Consider the following 22,043-nt stretch of genomic DNA (forward strand, 5'->3'; position numbering starts at 1 on the left):
AGTGTCTCACACACCCCCGTGTCCCTCAAGCAACAGTGTCTCACACACCCCTGTGTCCCTCACGCATTAACGGACGTGTGTGTCTCACCATGGCCTGAGCGAGGGTCTTCTGCACCAGGTTGACACAGCGCTGGTACACAGGCTCACAGTAGGGCAGGAAACCACTCTGGAGAGACGTGGCTACTGACGACAGGCACTGAGAGATGGAGGGAGAGCGATGGGGGAGAGAACAATGGGGGGATTCAGAGAAGAGAGCAAGGTGATGTGACAAGAGAGGATGAAAGAGGAAGAAATAATAGGACACTTGATCACCTCAGTTAAAGGTAGTAATTCTTACAATTTTAGTAAATTGTTTAACAGAGTGAGCATGTTTTTGCTGAAGAGTAGAAAACTCCACTGGACGATAGTGTCTTGGTGTGATGAGAGAACGGTGAGGCTGACCTCTAGTAAAGGGAACATTATTAGAGAACGGTGAGGCTGACCTCTAGTAAAGGGAACATTATTAGAGAACGGTGAGGCTCACCTCTAGTAAAGGGAACATTATTAGAGAACGGTGAAGCTCACCTCTAGTAAAGGGAACATTATTAGAGAACGGTGAGGCTGACCTCTAGTAAAGGGAACATTATTAGAGAACGGTGAGGCTCACCTCTAGTAAAGGGAACATTATTAGAGAACGGTGAAGCTCACCTCTAGTAAAGGGAACATTATTAGAGAACGGTGAAGCTCACCTCTAGTAAAGGGAACATTATTAGAGAACGGTGAGGCTCACCTCTAGTAAAGGGAACATTATTAGAGAATGGTGAGGCTCACCTCTAGTAAAGGGAACATTATTAGAGAACGGTGAAGCTCACCTCTAGTAAAGGGAACAGATCCTTGTCTTCGTCCTTCAGCTGGTTCCACTTTGCTATCAGTGGAGGCATCAGCATCTGAATGTACTCCTAAACATATGCAGTAAAGACCAGATTAGACATCACAACCTAACACATACAGTAAAGACCACATTAGACATCACAACCTAACACATACAGTAAAGACCACATTAGACATCACAACCTAACACATACAGTAAAGACCACAGACATCACAACCTAAAATATACAGTAAAGACCACATTAGACATCACAACCTAAAATATACAGTAAAGACCACATTAGACATCACAACCTAAAATATACAGTAAAGACCACATTAGACATCACAACTAAACACATGCAGTAAAGACCACATTAGACATCAACCTAAAATATACAGTAAAGACCACATTAGACATCACAACTAAACACATGCAGTAAAGACCACATTAGACATCACAACCTAAAATATACAGTAAAGACCACATTAGACATCACAACCTAACACATGCAGTAAAGACCACATTCGACATCACAACTAAACACATACAGTAAAGACCACATTAGACATCACAACCTAAAATATACAGTAAAGACCACAGACATCACAACCTAACACACACAGTAAAGACCAGATTAGACATCACAACCTAAAATATACAGTAAAGACCACATTAGACATCACAACCTAACACATGCAGTAAAGACCACAGACATCACAACTAAACACAAAGTAAAGACCACATTAGACATCACAACTAAACACATACAGCTGAAAGGGGAAACTACATGCAAATGCAGTTTTGCTCGAGTCATAGCTGTGACATCATTGGGAGACAGAGAGCGTACGTAGTGTGTGTGTGTGTGTGTGTGTGTGTGTGTGTGTGTGTACCGGCTTGTTGAGGTGGTGTCCCACAGAGTCAGCGAGCGTCCCTATAGCATCGTACAGTATTAGCAGGTTCTTGTGTTGGTACTTGTTGAAGGCAAACACCAGAGTGTCCAGGATGTAGGCCAGGTAGGGAACCAACTCTGTACACGCCTCTTCTTCCAGAGTGGCAAAGGCACTGGGGGGAGAGTTAGTGGAAAGAGAGATAGGAGAGAGAGAAAGGTGAGGGAGGTAGAGGGGAGAGCGAGAGAAAGAGGGGGAGAGAGGGGGATAAGGCAGGCGAGAAAGGTGAGGGGGATAAGGCAGGCGAGAAAGGTGAGGGGGATAAGGCAGGCGAGAAAGGTGAGGGGGATAAGGCAGGCGAGAAAGGTGAGGGGGATAAGGCAGGCGAGAAAGGTGAGGGGGATAAGGCAGGCGAGAAAGGTGAGGGGGATAAGGCAGGCGAGAAAGGTGAGGGGGATAAGGCAGGCGAGAAAGGTGAGGGGGATAAGGCAGGAGGATAAGGCAGGAGAGAAAGGTGAGGGGGATAAGGCAGGCGAGAAAGGTGAGGGGGATAAGGCAGGAGAGAAAGGTGAGGGGGATAAGGCAGGAGAGAAAGGTGAGGGGGATAAGGCAGGAGAGAAAGAGAGGGGGATAACGCAGGAGAGAAAGAGAGGGGGATAAGGCAGGAGAAAAAGAGAGGGGGAGAGAGGGGGATAAGGCAGGCGAGAATGAGAGGGGGAGAGGGGGATAAGGCAGGCGAGAAAGAGAAGATTGTTTAGAACACCACTTCGCAGTCAAGCTGTTGTTCAAAAACTTTGATTGGATCAACTGATCGTCACAATGATCATCATCTTTACTTCCACTCCCAGGACCGTCGTCCCCAGCTTTAGAACCCAGAGCCACTTATTACTGATCATTTATAAATAAAATCAGACATCTGGTCAAACATAACCACATGCTGACTCACCTGCAGGCGGCCTCCTGCACCCTCTTGTTGGAGTCCAGGATGCGTTTGAGGAGCTCGGTCATCAGTGGCTTCAGATAGGTGTCAGGAGGCTGGCTGACCACCCAGTGGGCATATCGACTCAGGGTCCAGCAGGTGATGGAGCGCACCAGGGCCTTCTCATCACTCAGACACTGCACCAGGTGGGGGATGAGCTCTGGCAGGTAGGGGATCATACCCTGCATACAACCTGGGAAAATGACATGGGGTTAGACTGTTGGGTTCTACTGGCTTTAAGATCAGCGGTGAAAATGGTGAAGAGAGATAGTCCTGTGTAGTCCTTCGTTCAGGTTGCATGGTAGAATACCCCTGATAGCTAGAATTAAGCAACTTCCTGACCACACAAGTGGATAAACGCACTGTACATTCTCTTTCACCACTGTATAGTCCATCACTTCCTCCCCCTCCCAGTCTCTGCTAGTCCTTACCCTCAGCGATGGCCCCCAGGACCAGTATACCAGTCTCTGCTAGTCCTTACCCTCAGCGATGGCCCCAGGACCAGTATACCAGTCTCTGCCAGTCCTTACCCTCGGCGATGGCCCCCAGGACCAGTCTCTGCTAGTCCTTACCCTCGGCGATGGCCCCCAGGACCAGTATACCAGACTCTGCTAGTCCTTACCCTCGGCGATGGCCCCCAGGACCAGTATACCAGTCTCTGCTAGTCCTTACCCTCGGCGATGGCCCCCAGGACCAGTATACCAGTCTCTGCTAGTCCTTACCCTCGGCGATGGCCCCCAAGACCAGTATACCAGACTCTGCTAGTCCTTACCCTCGGGGATGGCCCCCAGGACCAGTATACCAGTCTCTGCTAGTCCTTACCCTCGGCGATGGCCCCCAGGACCAGTATACCAGTCTCTGCTAGTCCTCACCCTCGGCGATGGCCCCCAGGACCAGTATACCAGTCTCTGCTAGTCCTTACCCTCGGCGATGGCCCCCAGGACCAGTATACCAGACTCCTTGATGACCCACTCTGGGTGGAAGAGCAGCTCTTTGAGGAGAGGCAGGATGGGGAGGAGCAGGTCATCTCTGAACACGTTTGCCAACACATCCAACGCTGCTGCTGAACACTTACCTGGAGACAGTGAGAGGGGACACGTTAATAAACAGAGGTACACAGCCACGCACACAAAAAGGTCAACAATATCGATGCGCGAGAGACACACAGAGAGAGAGACAGAGAAAAAAAGCGAGACAAAGCAAGAAAACCAGAAGAGAAAACCAGATAATCAGAGGTCCACTCACGGAGGTTCCAGTCAGAGATGGTGTCATCATCGTCCAGGTCATCATCATCATCATCATCGTCGTCGTCATCCTCGATGCCGTCACGGTCGCCCTCGTGTTGCTGGGCAACGGTACGGGAGCGGTGGAATCTGGGCCTAATGTCCTGCTCGTTGTCAGGGATGGCCTCATCATCATCCTCGTCCACATCACCCTGACCACACACACACAGTTCCACACTCGTAAGGGTACACACAGAAAGGTATGCAATTCTAACTATTGATACTACTTTAAGACAGTGAGCTGCCTTCAGGGCTGTAGCTAGGTAGTCTGATAGGTGTACTGACGGCTATCTTAACAGCAGACAGACACACATACATATTTATGTATGTCTAAATATGAATTTCATTGTAACCATAGACACAGCCAGGGTTGAGGCATAGCCATGCCTGCTCTGTAAAACCCTCCACCGTCTCCCAGGGTTCAGGTGTGCTGTGTCCAGTACATAACCACAAGGTGCAGTCCAGCAGCAGGCCATAGATCCATTTCCTGGCTCACACTCAGAGCAGACTGACCTTGAGCAGAATGATGTCGATCTCGGAGTACTTCATCCCGTTGACGAGGACAGGAATCAGCCTGGAACAGACAGGGATCGAGAGGTGGGGGAGAGGGAGCATGGAGGGGATGGGTGGGGGGAGAGGGAGCATGGAGGGGATGGGTGGGGGGAGTGGGGGAGAGGGGGAGAGGAAGCAAGGAGGGAGCGGGGGAAAGGGAGCATGGGGAAGTGGGGGAGAGGGAGCATGAGGGAGTGGGGGAGAGGGAGCATGGAGGGGATGGGGTAGAGGGAGCATGGAGAGGATGGGGGAGAGGGAGCATGGAGGGGATGGGGGAGAAGGAGCATGGAAGGCATGGGGGAGAGGGAGCATGGAGAGGATGGGGGAGAAGGAGCAAGGGGGAGAGGGAACATGGAGGAGACAGGGCAGGGACAAGCAACAATGTCAGCATTGTCACAGATGAGCTCTGACAGCTATGGCTCTGATCAACGGCCAGGGTGACAGGATGAGGACAGTACACCAGGGGGAGGCCTAGAATGACAGCGTAGAGTGGGAGCAAATGTTGGAGCTAAACTTTGACACTGAGGCTGGTGTTGTACTGTGTGTGTCACAAAGCTTTTGTGCTACTATGACCAGCTTTTCTTTCCTACATCCCATCTCTGACATTCTTGTAACATTGTCTTTCAGTTATTTTGTCTGTATGTGTGTTACTCACTTGGAGAGGTGGTTACACAGCACATCCTTACAGACAGGCTGTTCAGCCAGTGTCAGCCAGAACTCACAGGCCTCCAGAGCCACATTCTCATCCTGGTCCTGAGTCCTCTGCAGCATGTACTGAGGAGAGGACCATGGGAAATGTAGTACTATTAGCATTATATTTGTAGTTCACTACCTCAATCAAAATTCAGGATTCATTTCAAGGCCAGGAGCTGGGCAGCCACAATCACATTCACATGACAGATTATGGATGAACCTGTCCGGAGAACTAAATATTTCAGACGAACCTGTCCGGAGAACTAAAGCTTTCAGACCAACCTGTCCGGAGAACTAAAGCTTTCAGACCAACCTGTCCGGAGAACTAAAGCTTTCAGACCAACCTGTCCGGAGAATTAAAGCTTTCAGACCAACCTGTCCGGAGAACTAAAGCTTTCAGACCAACCTGTCCGGAGAACTAAAGCTTTCAGACCAACCTGTCCGGAGAACTAAAGCTTTCAGACCAACCTGTCCGGAGAACTAAAGCTTTCAGACCAACCTGTCCGGAGAACTAAAGCTTTCAGACCAACCTGTCCGGAGAACTAAAGCTTTCAGACGAACCTGTCCGGAGAACTAAAGCTTTCAGACCAACCTGTCCGGAGAACTAAAGCTTTCAGACCAACCTGTCCGGAGAACTAAAGCTTTCAGACCAACCTGTCCGGAGAACTAAAGCTTTCAGACCAACCTGTCCGGAGAATTAAAGCTTTCAGACCAACCTGTCCGGAGAACTAAAGCTTTCAGACGAACCTGTCCGGAGAATTAAATCTTTCAGACGAACCTGTCTGGAGAATAAAGCTTTTGGCCACAAGGTGGCATCTTGAGCTGATTTGATGAGACCAAGAGGAATCCATTCCATTGGTTTGTTTTCCTCCCTCCTTTCCTCTCTATAACCCTCCCTCACTGCCTCCCTCGCAACTTAATTCGCTCCTTCCGCCCTGCAGCTTAAACCGTGTGTACACTACACCATTATGGCCGTGGTTTAGCTGTCCCAGACAAGTTTGAGAGATCGTAGACAAAATACCCATGTCGTTGCTGTCATCGACACTCGTTTAATGTGAGCGGGTCAGAGACGCAATCTAAGGGTCTTTGAGCTCCGCTCCGTCTTTGAGCTGTCCCAGACGTCTCGATATTTTCAGGCATGTTTGATTTTATCAGCACAAAATCTGCAATGCTCTTGTGTGAGATGTGCAACGACAAGTTTTGAGAACGTGATCAGCAACAGCCAATGAGAGCTGGCCAGAGAAGAAGCCAGTGAGATGCTGACATTGTATCACATCACCCAGAATGTATAGACTGGAGCAGGAGCTATGACTACTACTAGTATGTGTATTGTACTTGCCTTTGACCAAAGTGTCAAATCGTTACAGCTCTGAAGTTCACTAGCAATGTTATTCAATTCAAAACGTTGGCTAGATCTTTCAACTCTATATGGCAAGCGTGAATGTCTAACTGAACCTTTATGAGGCTGCTTTGAGCCACAGCTCGTAGCTACGTTAAATCATATCACATCATTGTTTTGGCGAGACAGCGTGGTATAGAGAATCCTCACGACCAAGTGAAGAATCTTGTAGTGTGTGACCATCTGTGCCAGATGGTTAGCGTGCGCAAAACGACTTTGGCAACACAAAACAACTACAGGTAAGACAGTTGTTTAATGTGAGAGGCTCAGTGATGTTAGGATTTTGAAAGTCCTGTAGTGTACACCAGGCACTACAGAATACAAGCCCCAGTCCTACCCCCAGCCCCAGTACCCCAGTCCTACCCTTAGCCCCAGTCCTACCCTCAGCCCCAGTACCCCAGTCCTACCCCCAGCCCTAGTACCCCAGTCCTACCCCCAGCCCCAGTACCCCAGTCCTACCCCCAGCCCCAGTCCTACCCCCAGCCCCAGTACCCCAGTCCTACCCCCAGTCCTACCCCCAGCCCCAGTCCTACCCCCAGCCCCAGTCCTACCCCCAGCCCCAGTCCTACCCCCAGCCCCAGTACCCCAGTCCTACCCCCAGCCCTAACCCCAGCCCCAGTACCCCAGCCCCACCCCCAGTACCCCAGTACCAGTACCCCCAGCCCCAGTACCCCAATCCTACCCCCAGTACCCCAGTTTTACCCCCAGCCCCAGTACCCCAATCCTACCCCCAGTACCCCAGTACCCCAGTTTTAGCCCCAGCCCCAGTCCTACCCCCAGCCCCAGTCCTACCCCCGGCACCCCAGTCCTACCCTCAGCCCCAGTACCCCGGTTTTACCCCCAGCCCCAGTACCCCAGTCCTACCCCCAGCCCCAGTCCTACCCCCAGCCCCCCAGTCCTACCCCCAGCCCTACCCCCAGCCCCAGTACCCCAGCCCCACCCCCAGTACCCCAGTCCTACCCCCAGCACCCCAGCCCCAGTACCCCAATCCTACCCCCAGTACCCCAGTTTTACCCCCAGCCCCAGTACCCCAATCCTACCCCCAGTACCCCAGTACCCCAGTTTTAGCCCCAGCCCCAGTCCTACCCCCAGCCCCAGTACCCCAGTCCTACCCTCAGCCCCAGTACCCCGGTTTTACCCCCAGCCCCAGTACCCCAGTCCTACACTCAGCCCCAGTACTCCAGCCCTACCCCCAGCCCCAGTACCCCAGTCCTACCCCCAGCACCCCAGTCCCAATCTCACCTCTATGATGTTGTGCATGTGCGGTAGGAGACGGTCCATGCGGACTTCCAGCAGCATGACCAGAGCTCTGCAAACGTTCTTCCTCACCTCTGGCTCCTCATCAGTCGCCAGGGCAAACAGGTTCTACAGGGAGGGAGGAGGGTCAAACATCAGAACACAAGCACACATACTAGTCCCAACTTTCACTACTTGGAGATGCATCCTGTGTTTTTTGACATTGCATTACTAATGAAGGAAAGCAGACATTGGCTTTTTTTGTAAGTAATTGACACAGAGCCAAGGAAAGGAGACCAGAATGTCTTCATATGTCATGAGTGCTGACCAGGACCCGTAACCATAGAGCGTCTCAGAATATAATATTGTTCATAAGTGGTTAGAATATAGACATTTTACTCCTACTCTTAAGGGTAAAAATAAAAGCTTTGCATGATGCCTCTTTAGTGATGAGTCCCACCTCGTCGACAGATATTTAGGACACCTCATGAGCTGTCCTAATCAGTTAAGAGTTTCCAGCAGGTGTCTTGATAATCGAAAAACGCAGCGAGTCAGTGGTTCCTGCACCACATGCAATTGCTTTGGAGTTGTTAAAATAATGTTTTGATATTTCTATATAATCAATCTGTAAATAATCTAGACCTACATGCAACAGTATCTCTTGTGCCTTTGACATTGATTTCATATGAGGTCTATTTCACATCATATGCCAAAATACTTATAACCACTAGGCTAATAAATAAACATGTTTTTCTTTATTATTAAATGATCTATACTGAACAAAAATATAAATGCAACATGTAAAATGTTGGTCCCATGTTTCATGAGCTGAAATAAATATCTCAGAAATGTTCCATATGCACAAAAAGCTTATTTCTCTCACATTTTGTGCATAAATTTGTTTACATCCCTGTTAGTGAGCATTTCCCTTGCCAAGATAGTTGATCCATCTGTCTGGTGTGGAATATCAAGAAGCTGATTAAACAGCATGATCATTACACAGGTGCAACTTGTGCTGGGAACGCTGTTTATCTATGCATAGTCACTTTACCCCCACCTACATGTACAAATTACCTCGACTAACCTGTACCCCCGCACACTGACTCGGTACCGGTACCCCGTATATAGCCTCCACACTGACTCGGTACCGGTACCCCGTATATAGCCTCCACACTGACTCGGTACCGGTACCCCGTATATAGCCTCTTTTTTGTGTTACTTTTTTATTTTATACTTTATTTAGTAAATATTTTCTTAATTCTATTTCTTCAACTGCGTTGTTGGCTAAGGGTTTGTATGTAAGCATTTCACGGTAAGGTTGTATTCGGCGCATGTGACAAATAAAATTTGATTTGATTTAACAATAGAAGGCCACTAAAATGTGCAGTTTTGTCACACAACGCCACAGATGTATCAAGTTGAGGGAGCATGTAATTGGCGTGCCGACCGCAGGAATGTCCACCAGAGCTGTTGCCAGAGAATTGAATGTTCATTTCTCTACCATAAGCCACCTGCAACGTCATAGTAAATTTGGTAGTGCATCCAACCGGCCTCACAACCACAGACTACGTGTAACCACGCCAGCCCAGGACCTCCACATCCGGCTTGTTCACCAGCGCAAAAGCAAATAATCAGTGCTGTAAGCAGTAGTTGTTTTCCCACGCTAACGCCTAGATCAGACCGACAGCATCATTGTTTTCCACGCTAACGCCTAGATCAGACCGACAGCATCATTGTTTTCCCACGCTAACGCCTAGATCAGACCGACAGCATCATTGCATCAATGATGCATAATAAATTCTGCAGTCAAACTTTTTCCATTATGTAATCCAACACTGTTACTGGATATGTGCAACAAAACTTCAACATTCACCTTTTGCTATTATTTCTGTCAAGTTTATGCATACAATTTGATGCATACGTTAGATAAATCCAACGCATGCGCCACACAGAAAACTAAACGCACTACAACTGCCTCTGCAACGCAATGCTGCACAGCGTTCCATTGGAAAAGAATGTGCCTCTGGTGTACCAAAATACAACGATGCTGTCGGTGTGATCGGGCCGTAAAGCTAGTAACGTTAGCTAGCTTGTGTTGTAGTAGTCTGACCAGGGCGACGGCGGCTGGAGCAGCAGCTATCAACTTCAAGGTGGATGTTGTTGCTAATTTACTAGCATCACCCTTTTCAAGATTTTGTTGCAGCTCGCTTGCGGTTAGCTATCTCTTGAAAATAATGACTGTGAAACATTATTGCATTTAAAAACCTTACATCACCCATTAGTGTGATAAAATATGTGTAATGGGAAGTAATAGCTGGATTGTTCATTTCTTTTAGGATATGAAATGATTGTGCTTTTGTATTGTTCTGATTTCATGGGGCCTACTGAAGTGAATGGGCTGCTGATTCCTTAACATGATTAAATAACAGATGCTGTGTGCGACTGCTGTCGCCTGTGTATCAGCCACGTCTGTGTGTTTGACCAAAACTGGCTCTCCTTCAGCGCCATGGAGTACACAGGTATTACGTTCGCTGTCCTTTCAGCACCACAAGCCTGTCACCTTTGATGTGACACTTGTCGCTATTGGTCAGAGTGTAATAGTGGTGTCAGGCTACCATAGCTTGTGTAAATTGTGTTTTTTGTTTGACTGTTCACATTATGTGATGCTCTGTGTCACATGGTGTCCGTGCCAGTTTGGTCTGTGTGTGTGCGGCAGCCCAAAGCGTGTCCAGGCCTGTTTGATTCATTCATAATGTAATCAAAAAAGCATTGCTCCTCTTTCACTAGAACAGTCCGACTACAGAAGATATGTCGGACACATTAAGTGATGCTATGTTTTCTGTTATTGTCTTGATTTTTGAGTTTGATGCAACATATTGCAAGATATTTGGTCCCTCTGAAGCCCTGGGTCCTACACTGCATCTCAAGAGTAGGATTGCTGACCTCGGATCAGTTTAGCCTTTCAGATCACTTTCTGTACCAATTAGACTACTAAGCCTCTGGTCATCTACTGACCTAATGAGCATCTCCGAGCCTGACATTAACTCTGGCCTTCTGCCCATTATCACAAACAACTCACCATTGAAAATAGCTCTAAAAAGCCCTACAGAAATAAACGGACACTTTATTTAGAGTATGCAAATTGGATTTCATGTGACCTGTGCCCCTTCTACGCAGAGTGCCCTCTCTCTCGCCCCCACAGCTGAAGACGTGACAGAGGGACTTTAAACAATAGCTCTTTATCTCCTATCCGCTTGCTGTATTGTCATTGTTACTGTGCGGTTGCTGAATGCATCCGTCCTCATCCAGAGCCCAGCTGGCTGGAAGTTAAGCTCATCAGTGGTTAATGTGATCTAGTCCTAACGGATTATCAGCCCTGATCCAATCGGTGGAATTGGGGTTGGTGTACTGAACTGCAGCTAGGGCCTGGCTCTTGGTAGTGCAGCGAAGTGCTGTGTAGAGGCTCAGACCTAACCTACTGACACACTGTACTGAGAGCTGAGGCCATATACCTGCCTGCCTGGCTGGCTGCACTGAGAGCGGAGGCTAGTTGGGTAGGCTGTGTGTATGACTTGATTGAAGAAGGCTCATGGCATGTCTGACTTTGTGGGCATATTAGATAGTCACAGGGCTGTCTGGGGATTATGGGAGGTCAGAGTATATAGGTCAGACTGCAGAGGTCACGGCAGGGTCAGACTTGCCTCGATGAAGTCGTCGATGTGCAGCATTAGGGCCTGGGTCCTACTGATGATGAACTGGTTGACGCAGGCGATGGCATGAGACCTGCAACACCACAACAAGACAACAGAGCTCAACCTCACAGAACCCAAACTCATGTGTTCCCCCTTATCAATGCTGCCTCTGTCTGTGTTCCTCCCCTTTCTATCCCCTTTCCACCCCCCAGTCTCCAATCTGGAATCTCAGACACTGATAACGCCTAAAGACAGACACAGAGAGAGACAGTCATCTATAAGCCTGAGGAAAGAGGGATCTGAGAGAACATTTTGGATCAAAGTGCCTGTAAATATAGCGAGATCTGAAAACAACCCCTGGCTAGGGGTTGTTTGGAACCAATTAGAGGAGAGGCAAGGTGTTGGCTCCCCAAGGAGTGAGCGAAAGAGGCAAGGCTGTGAGCAGGGAGAGGGAGGAAGGCCCAGTACACTCATACTCTAGGGACTTTTGCTTACCACGGTGCTTCTGCTTGCTTATTGGGGTCTAGGCCGGGTTACTGTAAGGCACTTCTGACAACTGCTGATGTAAAATAAAAATAAATAGGCTTTATAAATACATTTGGTTTGAGTACCTTATCTTGGGGCTGCTGTGTTTGAAGAACTGCAGGAACTTTGGGATCATAACGTTAAGCGGACGGTCCAACACGTCACTGTCCAAGATCTCTGCTGAGTCCTCACAGATCTTCTGAAGAGCGCCAAACGCCCCCTGAGAGAAACAGAGGGAGAGAGAGAGGGAGATTTTCTTATTTCACCTTTATTTAACCAGGTAGGCTAGTTGAGAACAAGTTCTCATTTGCAACTGCGACCTGGCCAAGATAAAGCAAAGCAGATCGACACATACAGCACAGAGTTACACATGGAATAAACAAACATACAATCAATAATACAGTAGAAAAGTCTATATACAGCATGTGCAAATGAGGTAGGATAATCGAGGTAAGGCAATAAATAGGCCATGGTAGCAAAGTAATTACAATATAGCAATTAAAACACTGGATTGGTAGAATGTGCAGAAGATGAATGTGCAAGAAGAGATACTGGGTGCAAAGGAGCAAGATAAATCAATAAATAAATAAATACAGTATGTGGATGACCTCATCCACATACTGATTGGATGGGCTATGTACAGGTGCAGTGATCTGTGAGCTGCTCTGACAGCTGGTGCTTAAAGCTAGTGAGGGAGATATGAGTCTCCAGCTTTAGTGATTTTTGCAGTTCGTTCCATTCATTGGCAGCAGAGAACTGGAAGGAGAGGCGGCCAAAGGAGGAATTGGCTTTGGGGGTGACCAGAGAGATATACCTGCTGGAGCGCGTGCTACGGGTTGGGTGCTGCTATGGTGACCAGTGAGCTGAGATAAGGCGGGGCTTTACCTAGCAGAGACTTGTAGATGACCTGGAGCCAGTGGGTTTGGCGACGAGTATGAAGCGAGGGCCAGCCAACGAGAGCATTCAGGTCGCAGTGGTGGGTAGTATATGGGGCTTTGGTGACAAAACGGATGGCACTGTGATAGACTGCATCCAATTTGTTGAGTAGAATGTTGGAGGCTATTTTGTAAATTATATCGCCGAAGTCAAGGATCAGTAGGATGGTCAGTTGTACGAGGGTATGTTTGGCCGCATGAGTGAAGGAGGCTTTGTTGCGAAAATAGGAAGCTGATTCTAGATTTAATTTTGGATTGGAGATGTTTAATGTGAGTCTACAGTCTAACCAGACACCTAGGTATTTGTGGGGAGATGTGGAGGAGGGGGGTTAACCAATGTGTTTCAGGGCCAGAAAGCCCCCCCAGGTGTTTTAATGTCTATTTATCAGCCAGCCTCAAGGACAGGAGACCATATGGACAGAAAGATGTCATAGTCCATCAACCCTGAGTCAACCTATAAAAACAACAGGTATGAGAAGCCTTCATCACCACGTACTGTACCCAACTAACACACCCCATACTGTACCCAACTAACACACCCCATACTGTACCCAACTATCACACCCCCGTACTGTAACTAACACACCACATTCTGTACCTAACACACCACCCCCCGTACTGTACCCAACACACCACCCCCCGTACTGTACCCAACACACCACCCCCCGTACTGTACCCAACACACCACCCCCCGTACTGTACCCAACTAACACCCCCGTACTGTACCCAACTAACACACCCCGTACTGTACCCAACTAACACACCCCATACTGTACCCAACTAACACACCACATACTGTACCTAACACACCACACCCCGTACTGTACCCAACTCACACCCCCCGTACTGTACCTAACACCCCACATACTGTACCCAACACACACCCCCCGTACTGTACCCAACACACACCCCCCGTACTGTACCCAACTAACACACCCCGTACTGTACCAAACACCCCGTACTGTACCAAACACCCCCCATACTGTACCCAACTAACACCCCACATACTGTACCCAACTAACACACCCCGTACTGTACCCAACTAACACACCCCGTACTGTACCCAACTAACACACCCCGTACTGTACCTAACACACCACACCCCGTACTGTACCCAACTAACACACCCCGTACTGTACCTAACACACCACACCCCGTACTGTACCCAACTAACACCCCCCGTACTGTACCCAACTAACACCCCCCGTACTGTACCCAACTAACACACCACATACTGTACCCAACTAACACACCCCGTACTGTACCCAACTAACACACCCCGTACTGTACCAAACACCCCCCATACTGTACCCAACTAACACACCACATACTGTACCCAACTAACACACCCCGTACTGTACCTAACACACCACACCCCGTACTGTACCCAACTAACACACCCCGTACTGTACCCAACTAACACCCCCGTACTGTACCCAACTAACACCCCCCGTACTGTACCCAACTAACACCCCCCGTACTGTACCCAACTAACACCCCCCGTACTGTACCCAACTAACACCCCCCGTACTGTACCCAACTAACACCCCCCGTACTGTACCTAACACCCCCCCGTACTGTACCAAACACCCCCCGTACTGTACCAAACACCCCGCGTACTGTACCAAACACCCCCCGTACTGTACCAAACACCCCCCGTACTGTACCAAACACCCCCCGTACTGTACCAAACACCCCCCGTACTGTACCAAACACCCCCCGTACTGTACCAAACACCCCCCGTACTGTACCAAACACACCCCGTACTGTACCAAACACACCACGTACTGTACCCAACACAGCACAAGGAGAAACACAACCTGGCCAGGCTGGCCACTTAGGAAATTAACAGCAGGACAAAATGGTGAATTTGACAGTGAAAACATAAAACAGCTAGAGTACAGGCTTATTCATGTGAGAGGCTGTCAGTGTGTGTGATGGAATTCTAGAACGACTACATTAAAGAAAGCTTCCTCTGTAAAAGTCACTAGGGGTTCCATAATACAGTGTGACACGCACACAGTCACACACCCAACACAAAACGCCCAAAGCAGGGAGGACAGAAGTATCTGTGTGTCACATATGATCATGTGTCTCAGCAAGACAACTGAAATCTACCCCACAGGAGTGTCTAATCTTCCACTTGTAAGGTAGGTATTACCACTTCACAATGACCTTACGCCCACAACCAGCAAACATCACAGCTATGAATTATATACATAAAAACACACAAGCCCCTTGAAAAGCTCTATTATCTAAACCTGAATAGGACATTGATGATACAAGCCAGCTGATGACGTGTAGTTAATGTCTATACGGGCAAATAATGCAGCAGCCTTGGAACGTCTCTTCCCAGGGAAATATAGATTGAGTTGATGGAAGTGGCTGATACGCATTCAATATGCCGCCACACGTACATCACACACACACACACACACACGAGATGAATCTGATCAGATGCAACAAAGAGCGCGGCGACAGTGGTGCTGTCTGAAGGCCGTTTCCATGGAAACCGTTTCCAGGGAGGGAGCTGTTTCCTTCCAGCCAGAATGCTTAGAGAACGAGACGGCGTGGTTAAAGAAAATACAAGGTTTCTGTCATTATGAGAGAGCCAATTGAGGAGCATTCCAACCAAGGTTAAACCAAGGTCAGCAATAGCTTACAAGGAAGTGGACACATCCAATTGGGATGGAGACTGTGTCGGGCAAAGGTTATGGAGACTGTAGGGCAAAGGTTAAAGTCCTTCTCCAGTCTCCTTTTCAGCTCATTTATCACCTGATTTCCTTAACATGCCCATCTCAATAGGTGGTTCAGGTATTCTCCACAAGCGAAGGGGTGGGCCTTTCCTCTTTTGTTCTCTATTGTTCCTCAAGCAAGGGGGGAGGCCGATGACATCACAATCCCCATCAGACCAACGGCATGAAGTTTGTGTCTAAAAAACACTATTTTGCTCAAAACATTTATTTTTTACTCTTTAGTGTGTACTTTACAATATTTATACTTGGGATATTTTTATGCATTTTTTTGTATTTAAAAAAAATTGCCCTTTTTCTCCACAATTTCGTGATATCCAATTGGTAGTTACAGTCCTGTCTCATCGCTGCAACTCCTGTACGGACTCAGGAGGCGAAGATTGAGAGCCGTGCGTCCTCCAAAACACAACCCAACCAAGCCACACTGCTTCTTCACACAATGCCCACTTAACCCGGAAGCCAGCCGAGTCGCTAGTGCACGATGGGACATGGACATCCGTGCAGGCCAAACACTCCCCTAATCCGGAAGACGCTGGGCCAATTGTGCACCGCCCATTGGGTCTCCCGGTCGTGGCCGGCTGCGACAGACTGGACTCGAACCTAGAACCTCTAGTGGCACACCTAGTACTGCGATGCAGTGTCTTGCACCACTCAGGAGGCCCTAGGATATTGCTTTTTAACAGTATATTTTAATTTTTTTCATCCCTGGAGGACAACTTTAAATATATAGACTGGTGACTGGGACAGGAGTGAGCGCGTGAGAGAGTAGTCAAGGCACTGCATACAGTGGGGGAAAAAGTATTTGATCCCCTGCTGATTTTGTACGTTTGCCCACTGACAAAGAAAGGATCAGTCTATGATTTTAATGGTAGGTTTATTTGAAGAAAAAAAAACATCCAGAAAAACGCATGTCAGAAATGTTATAAATTGATTTGCATTTTAATGCGGGAAATAAGTATTTGACCCCCTCTCAATCAGAAAGATTTCTGGCTCCCAGGTGTCTTTTATACAGGTAACGAGCTAAGATTAGGAGCACATTCTTGTGCTCCTAACCGCAGCTTGTTACCTGTAAAAAAGACACCTGTCCACAGAAGCAATCAGATTCCAAACCCTCCACCATGGCCAAGACCAAAGAGCTCTCCAAGGATGTCAGGGACAAGATTGTAGACCTACACAAGGCTGGAATGGGCTACAAGACCATCGCCAAGCAGCTTGGTGAGAAGGTGACAACATTTGGTGCGATTATTCGCAAATGGAAGAAACACAAAAGAACTGTCAATCTCCCTCGGCCTGGGGCTCCATGCAAGATCTGTTGCAATGATCATGATAACGGTGAGGAATCAGCCCAGAACTACACGGGAGGATCTTGTCAATGATCTCAAGGGAGCTGGGATCATAGTCACCAAGAAAACAATTGGTAACACACTATGCCATGAAGGACTGAAATCCTGCAGCGCCCGCAAGGTCCCCATGCTCAAGAATACATGCCCATCTGAAGTTTGCCAATGAACATCTGAATGACTCAGAGGACAACTGGTGAAAGTGTTGTGGTCAGATGAGACCAAAATGGAGCTCTTTGACATCAACTCAACTCGTCGTGTTTGGAGGAGGAGGAATGCTGCCTATGACCCCAAGAACACCATCCCCACCGTCAAACATGGAGGTGGAAACATTATGCTTTGGGGGTGTTTTTCTGCTAAGGGGACAGGACAACTTCACCGCATCATTTGACGGGGCCATGTACTGTCAAAATCTTGGGTGAGAACCTCCTTCCCTCAGCCAGGGCATTGAAAATGGGTCATGGATGGGTATTCCAGCATGACAATGACCCAAAACACACGGCCAAGGCAACAAAGGAGTGGCTCAAGAAGAAGCACATTAAGGTCCTGGAGTGGCCTAGCCAGTCTCCAGACCTTAATCCCATAGAAAATCTGTGGAGGGAGCTGAAGGTTCGAGTTTCCAAACGTCAGCCGTCAGAAGATCTGCAAAGAGGAGTGGGACAAAATCCCTCCTGAGATGTGTGCAAACCTGGTGGCCAACTACAAGAAACATCTGACCTCTGTGATTGCCAACAAGGGTTTTGCCACCAAGTACTAAGTCATGTTTTGCAGAGGGGTCAAATACTTATTTCCCCTCATTAAAATGCAAATCATTTTTTAACATTTTTGACATGCGTTTTTCTGGATTTTTTTGTTATTCTGTCTCTCACTGTTCAAATAAACCTACTATTAAAATTATAGACTGATCATTTCTTTGTAAGTGGGCAAACGTACAAAATCAGCAGGGGATCAAATACTTTTTTCCCCCACTGTACCAATGAAGCTGGACAGTCCTTGTTGGAGCCTTGCTGTCAAAATGGGAGGTGCAATGACAATTATGCAAAATAATGCAAGTCTGCTGAGAGAAAAAGGGGCTAAATAAACAATTCCTTTTAATCTTCCTCTTCCATCCTTACTCTGTTTGAACACTATGTTCAGACACAACACTGTAGAGTTTACAGAAGTGTCTGAATGAGCACGCACCAGCCAAAGCTGGACCCGGTCGGTAGACACACACAAGCACCTTCCAACTGCCCGGTCACCATTGTAAAAACTGCTCTCCAGCAAAAACCTACATAAAGCCATCAACCAACATCCTATAAGCGTTAGGCGACATCACACACACCTGATTCGGTCTTTTTATAGAGCGAGGGGTGCAGAGGGAAAAGAGAGAATACAAAGGGGTGACCGAGGAGAGAGAAAGGGGGGAGAGAGAGAGGAGAAAGGGGGAGAAAAAGGGGTGACAGAGGAGAGAGAACAGTACAGAAACACAAATGTAACTGCCAAAATAATTGAAACACTTCAGTAAATGAGGGATATTAAAGTATATTGAAAGCAGGTGTGGTTCCTGAGTGGTTAGACTCATCTGTCATCAAGTCAAGATTAGGTCATTCTAAAGTACAAAGGTTGTTTGTTCTGTGTGTCAGATCAGTGAGTAACAAGGAAATGAGAGGATAACGTATGTCTATGCTTTACTGTATGTGAATGCATGTAGGTGTGTGAGCTCCCGTGTGTTTCCTTCAGAACACAGTGATTCTACGCCACACATCTGTTTGGAGGCTACTGTCTAGAGCTGGGCGACAAGGACCAAAATCCATTTTGCGATTAATTGGCCCATTTTCTGCTATAACTTCTTAGGGATCAAATCCTGTTACCGGGATAGATTTGACAATATCCGGTGAAATTGCAGAGCGCAAAATTCTAACTACAGAACAATAAATATTTAACATTCATGAAAATACAAGTGTAATACATCAAAATAAAGCTTAACTTCATGTTAGCCGCTGTGTCAGATTTCAAAAAGGCTTTAAGGCGAAAGCACACCATGCGATTATCTGAGGACAGCGCCCCGCATACAAACACATGAAAAACATTTTTCAACCAGGCAGGTGCGACACGAAAGTCAGAAATAGCCATATAATAAAATGCCTTACCTTTGAAGATCATCTTTTTGCAATCCCAAATGTCTCAGTGACACAATGAATGGTCGTTTTGTTCGATAAATTCCTTCTTTATATCCCCAAAATGTCAATTTATTTGGCGCGTTTGATTCAGAAATACACCGGTTCCAACTCACCCAACATGACTACAAAGCATCTAATAAGTTACCTGTAAACTTGGTCCAAACATTTCAAACAACGTTTCTAATCCAACCTCAGGTAGCCTAAAATGTAAATAATCGATCAAATTTAAGACGGAATAAACCGTTTCCAATACCGGAGAAAAACAACGAGGAGCGCGCTCCTGTTCACACGCACCAAAAGACTAGAGTCCACCTGAGTGACACTTAAAAAGAATAGCACTACTTCTTAATTTTTCAAAAGAAAAACATCGAACAATTTCTAAAGACTTGACATCGAGTGGAAGCCATAGGAACTGCAATCTGGGCCCTAATAAATCAGGTTTCCCATAGAAAAGCATTGGAAAACACAATCGCAAATAAATTGTTCCCTGGATGGATTGTGCTCGGGGTTTCACCTGCCAAATCAGTTCTGTTATACTCACAGACATTATTTTAACAGTTTTAGAAACTAGAGTGTTTTCTATCCAATACGACCATGCATATCCTAGCTTCTGGACCTGAGTAACAGGCAGTTTACTTTGGGCACACTTCATCCAGATGTGAAAATACTGCCCCCTAGCCCAAAGAGGTCTGCTATAACAATGAATCAGCAAAAAAAAATGTATAAAAAGAACTGGGCGATCAGGACATAAAGTAAAATATTTTGCTCGATAACAATGAAATAGACCCATAAACAAAATATTTCAATGGACAATAACTTCTCATTAGCAGGCAGTGCTCTAGACAACAGAGACGGTAGCCTATGATTAAAAAAGTTACCCATTTCATCTAACATATCCAGGGAATGCATGAATGATATTTGCATGTGCAACCTGTCAAAATAGGATCCAGAATTATCAGATTTATTTTTGGCTCTTCAGAGAATTTGCCAACATCTTTGCGCATATTGGCCTGCGCTATAGTCCATTACTGACCACCTGAAGAAGCGGAAACTCAAAACACTTAGCTAGATTGCTAACTCTAAATATGATAGTTGCTATAGCCATGTAGGCAAATTGATTAATCTATCATTAAATGTAGACTAAATGACCAACAAAAACTTTCCAATGCTAGACCAAGGCTAGTGTTGCATGGTATACCGAAACATCTCTACTTTTTCGATACTTGCTAGCCTGCACGGGGAGTCTGTGCAGTATCATGATAACTCCCCCATTCACGGTTCACAGAAGTTAACACAGTTGAATAATGCGGCACGGCATGTAGAAATGTTTAAACTGTTCATTACGGTTCACAGAACAATGTCTATACAGGCTACAACACGTTACAATGCATGGAGATACCAGTAGCTTCCAGCTTTGTAGGCTAACACTCCTAGTCATCTTACAGCTGAAGCTAACATTACATTTCTACTCAAGTACTTTGTTTGTGATAATATGCTACTTCAAACCAAAAACGTTTTTTAATTCTCTTCGTCACGTCTCGCCATCAGCCAAAGATTATCTTTTGCCTCAGCGAACATTCAATGACTTCATACTGGTTAAAGAGACAGCTTATTTTATTAAAATGGTGCTTCTATGCAAATGTTGTTGATCAGTACAAGTCACAAATGGAAGGTAAACAGATTGTCATGAAATCAGGCAACACGAGCACAGTAACTTAATGCATTCACACACTTATTGAATATGCATTCACCTGTACTGTGAATAGGCCTAGGCTACATCTTGATTTACCAAGTTTATAGAGATTTACCATTCAAATAAAATGATTACAATTGTTAAGTAGTTAGTTTGGTAATAAAGTGAAATTTATTATATGATTTACATAATTGATTCATTAATGCATACATGGCTGTCTCTGAAAAAAGTTGACGTAATGTTTTTTTAAATGTTATAATATTGAACTCAAGATGCCAAAAATTTAACAGAGCAGTAGCTGTGGTATAGTTTTGGTATGGAGTATCGTGATGGTATTGAGTACCGTGATACTAAACCTTTTGACACAGTGAGCCATCAGATCCTGCTCACCAGGCTTGAGGGTCTGGGTTTTGAGGGTACTGCACTCTCCTGGCTACAATCATACCTCACAAACCGGACCCACTACATCTCCCTCAGTGGCCACACCTCAGACTCAGCTGCAGTTACACAGGGTGTCCCCCAGGGCTCTGTGCTGGATCCCTTACTCTTCATCATCTACATCCTTCCACTTGGTCGCATCCTCCGTCACGTTAACCTTGACTTCCACTGCTATGCCGATGACACCCAGATCTACCTCAGCACCAAATCCCTCCTCATACAAGCATTCATCTCCTCCAGTCTTGACTACTGCAACTCACTACTCTCTGGTATCAACTCAAGCTCCCCCCATAAGCTCCAAATGGTTCAAAACTCTGCAGCACTACTTCTCACCCACACTAAGTAAGTCCTTGTAACACATCATCCCTGTCCTCTGAACTCCACTGGCTGGCTCCCTGTCTCCCAACGCATGGATTACAATATCTTCTTTCTGATCTACAGAGCCCTTCAACATCTTACCTGCCAGATCTTCTCCCCTACCAACCCACCACACCAGGCCACCTTGTCATCTCCAGGTCCAAGCTCCAGAGTGTCGGCCACAGGGCCTTCTCCAACATTGCTCGTAGGCTCTGGAACGCCCTCCCTCCAGGCATTCGTGACTCAGAGTCCATCACCATCTTTCA

General features: G+C 46.9%; 1 protein-coding gene across 2 annotated transcripts in view; it reads right to left on the reverse strand.

Moving 5' to 3' along the window:
- Nucleotides 1–22,043, reverse strand: part of LOC115159859 (transportin-1) — a 47,098-nt gene that overhangs the window by 10,666 nt on the left and 14,389 nt on the right. For both annotated transcript variants that reach the window (XM_029709931.1, XM_029709932.1), the window contains exons 6-16: nt 12,186–12,319; nt 11,584–11,665; nt 7,889–8,011; nt 5,210–5,328; nt 4,516–4,576; nt 3,965–4,154; nt 3,642–3,794; nt 2,687–2,912; nt 1,744–1,915; nt 852–938; nt 89–196 (exon numbers count right to left, since the gene is read on the reverse strand). In XM_029709931.1, the coding sequence (XP_029565791.1) occupies nt 89–196; nt 852–938; nt 1,744–1,915; nt 2,687–2,912; nt 3,642–3,794; nt 3,965–4,154; nt 4,516–4,576; nt 5,210–5,328; nt 7,889–8,011; nt 11,584–11,665; nt 12,186–12,319 (1,455 nt within the window). The remainder of the gene's footprint in view (nt 1–88; nt 197–851; nt 939–1,743; nt 1,916–2,686; nt 2,913–3,641; nt 3,795–3,964; nt 4,155–4,515; nt 4,577–5,209; nt 5,329–7,888; nt 8,012–11,583; nt 11,666–12,185; nt 12,320–22,043) is intronic.

Source organism: Salmo trutta, chromosome 23, assembly GCF_901001165.1.
Source record: "Salmo trutta chromosome 23, fSalTru1.1, whole genome shotgun sequence".
Taxonomy (NCBI): domain Eukaryota; kingdom Metazoa; phylum Chordata; class Actinopteri; order Salmoniformes; family Salmonidae; genus Salmo; species Salmo trutta.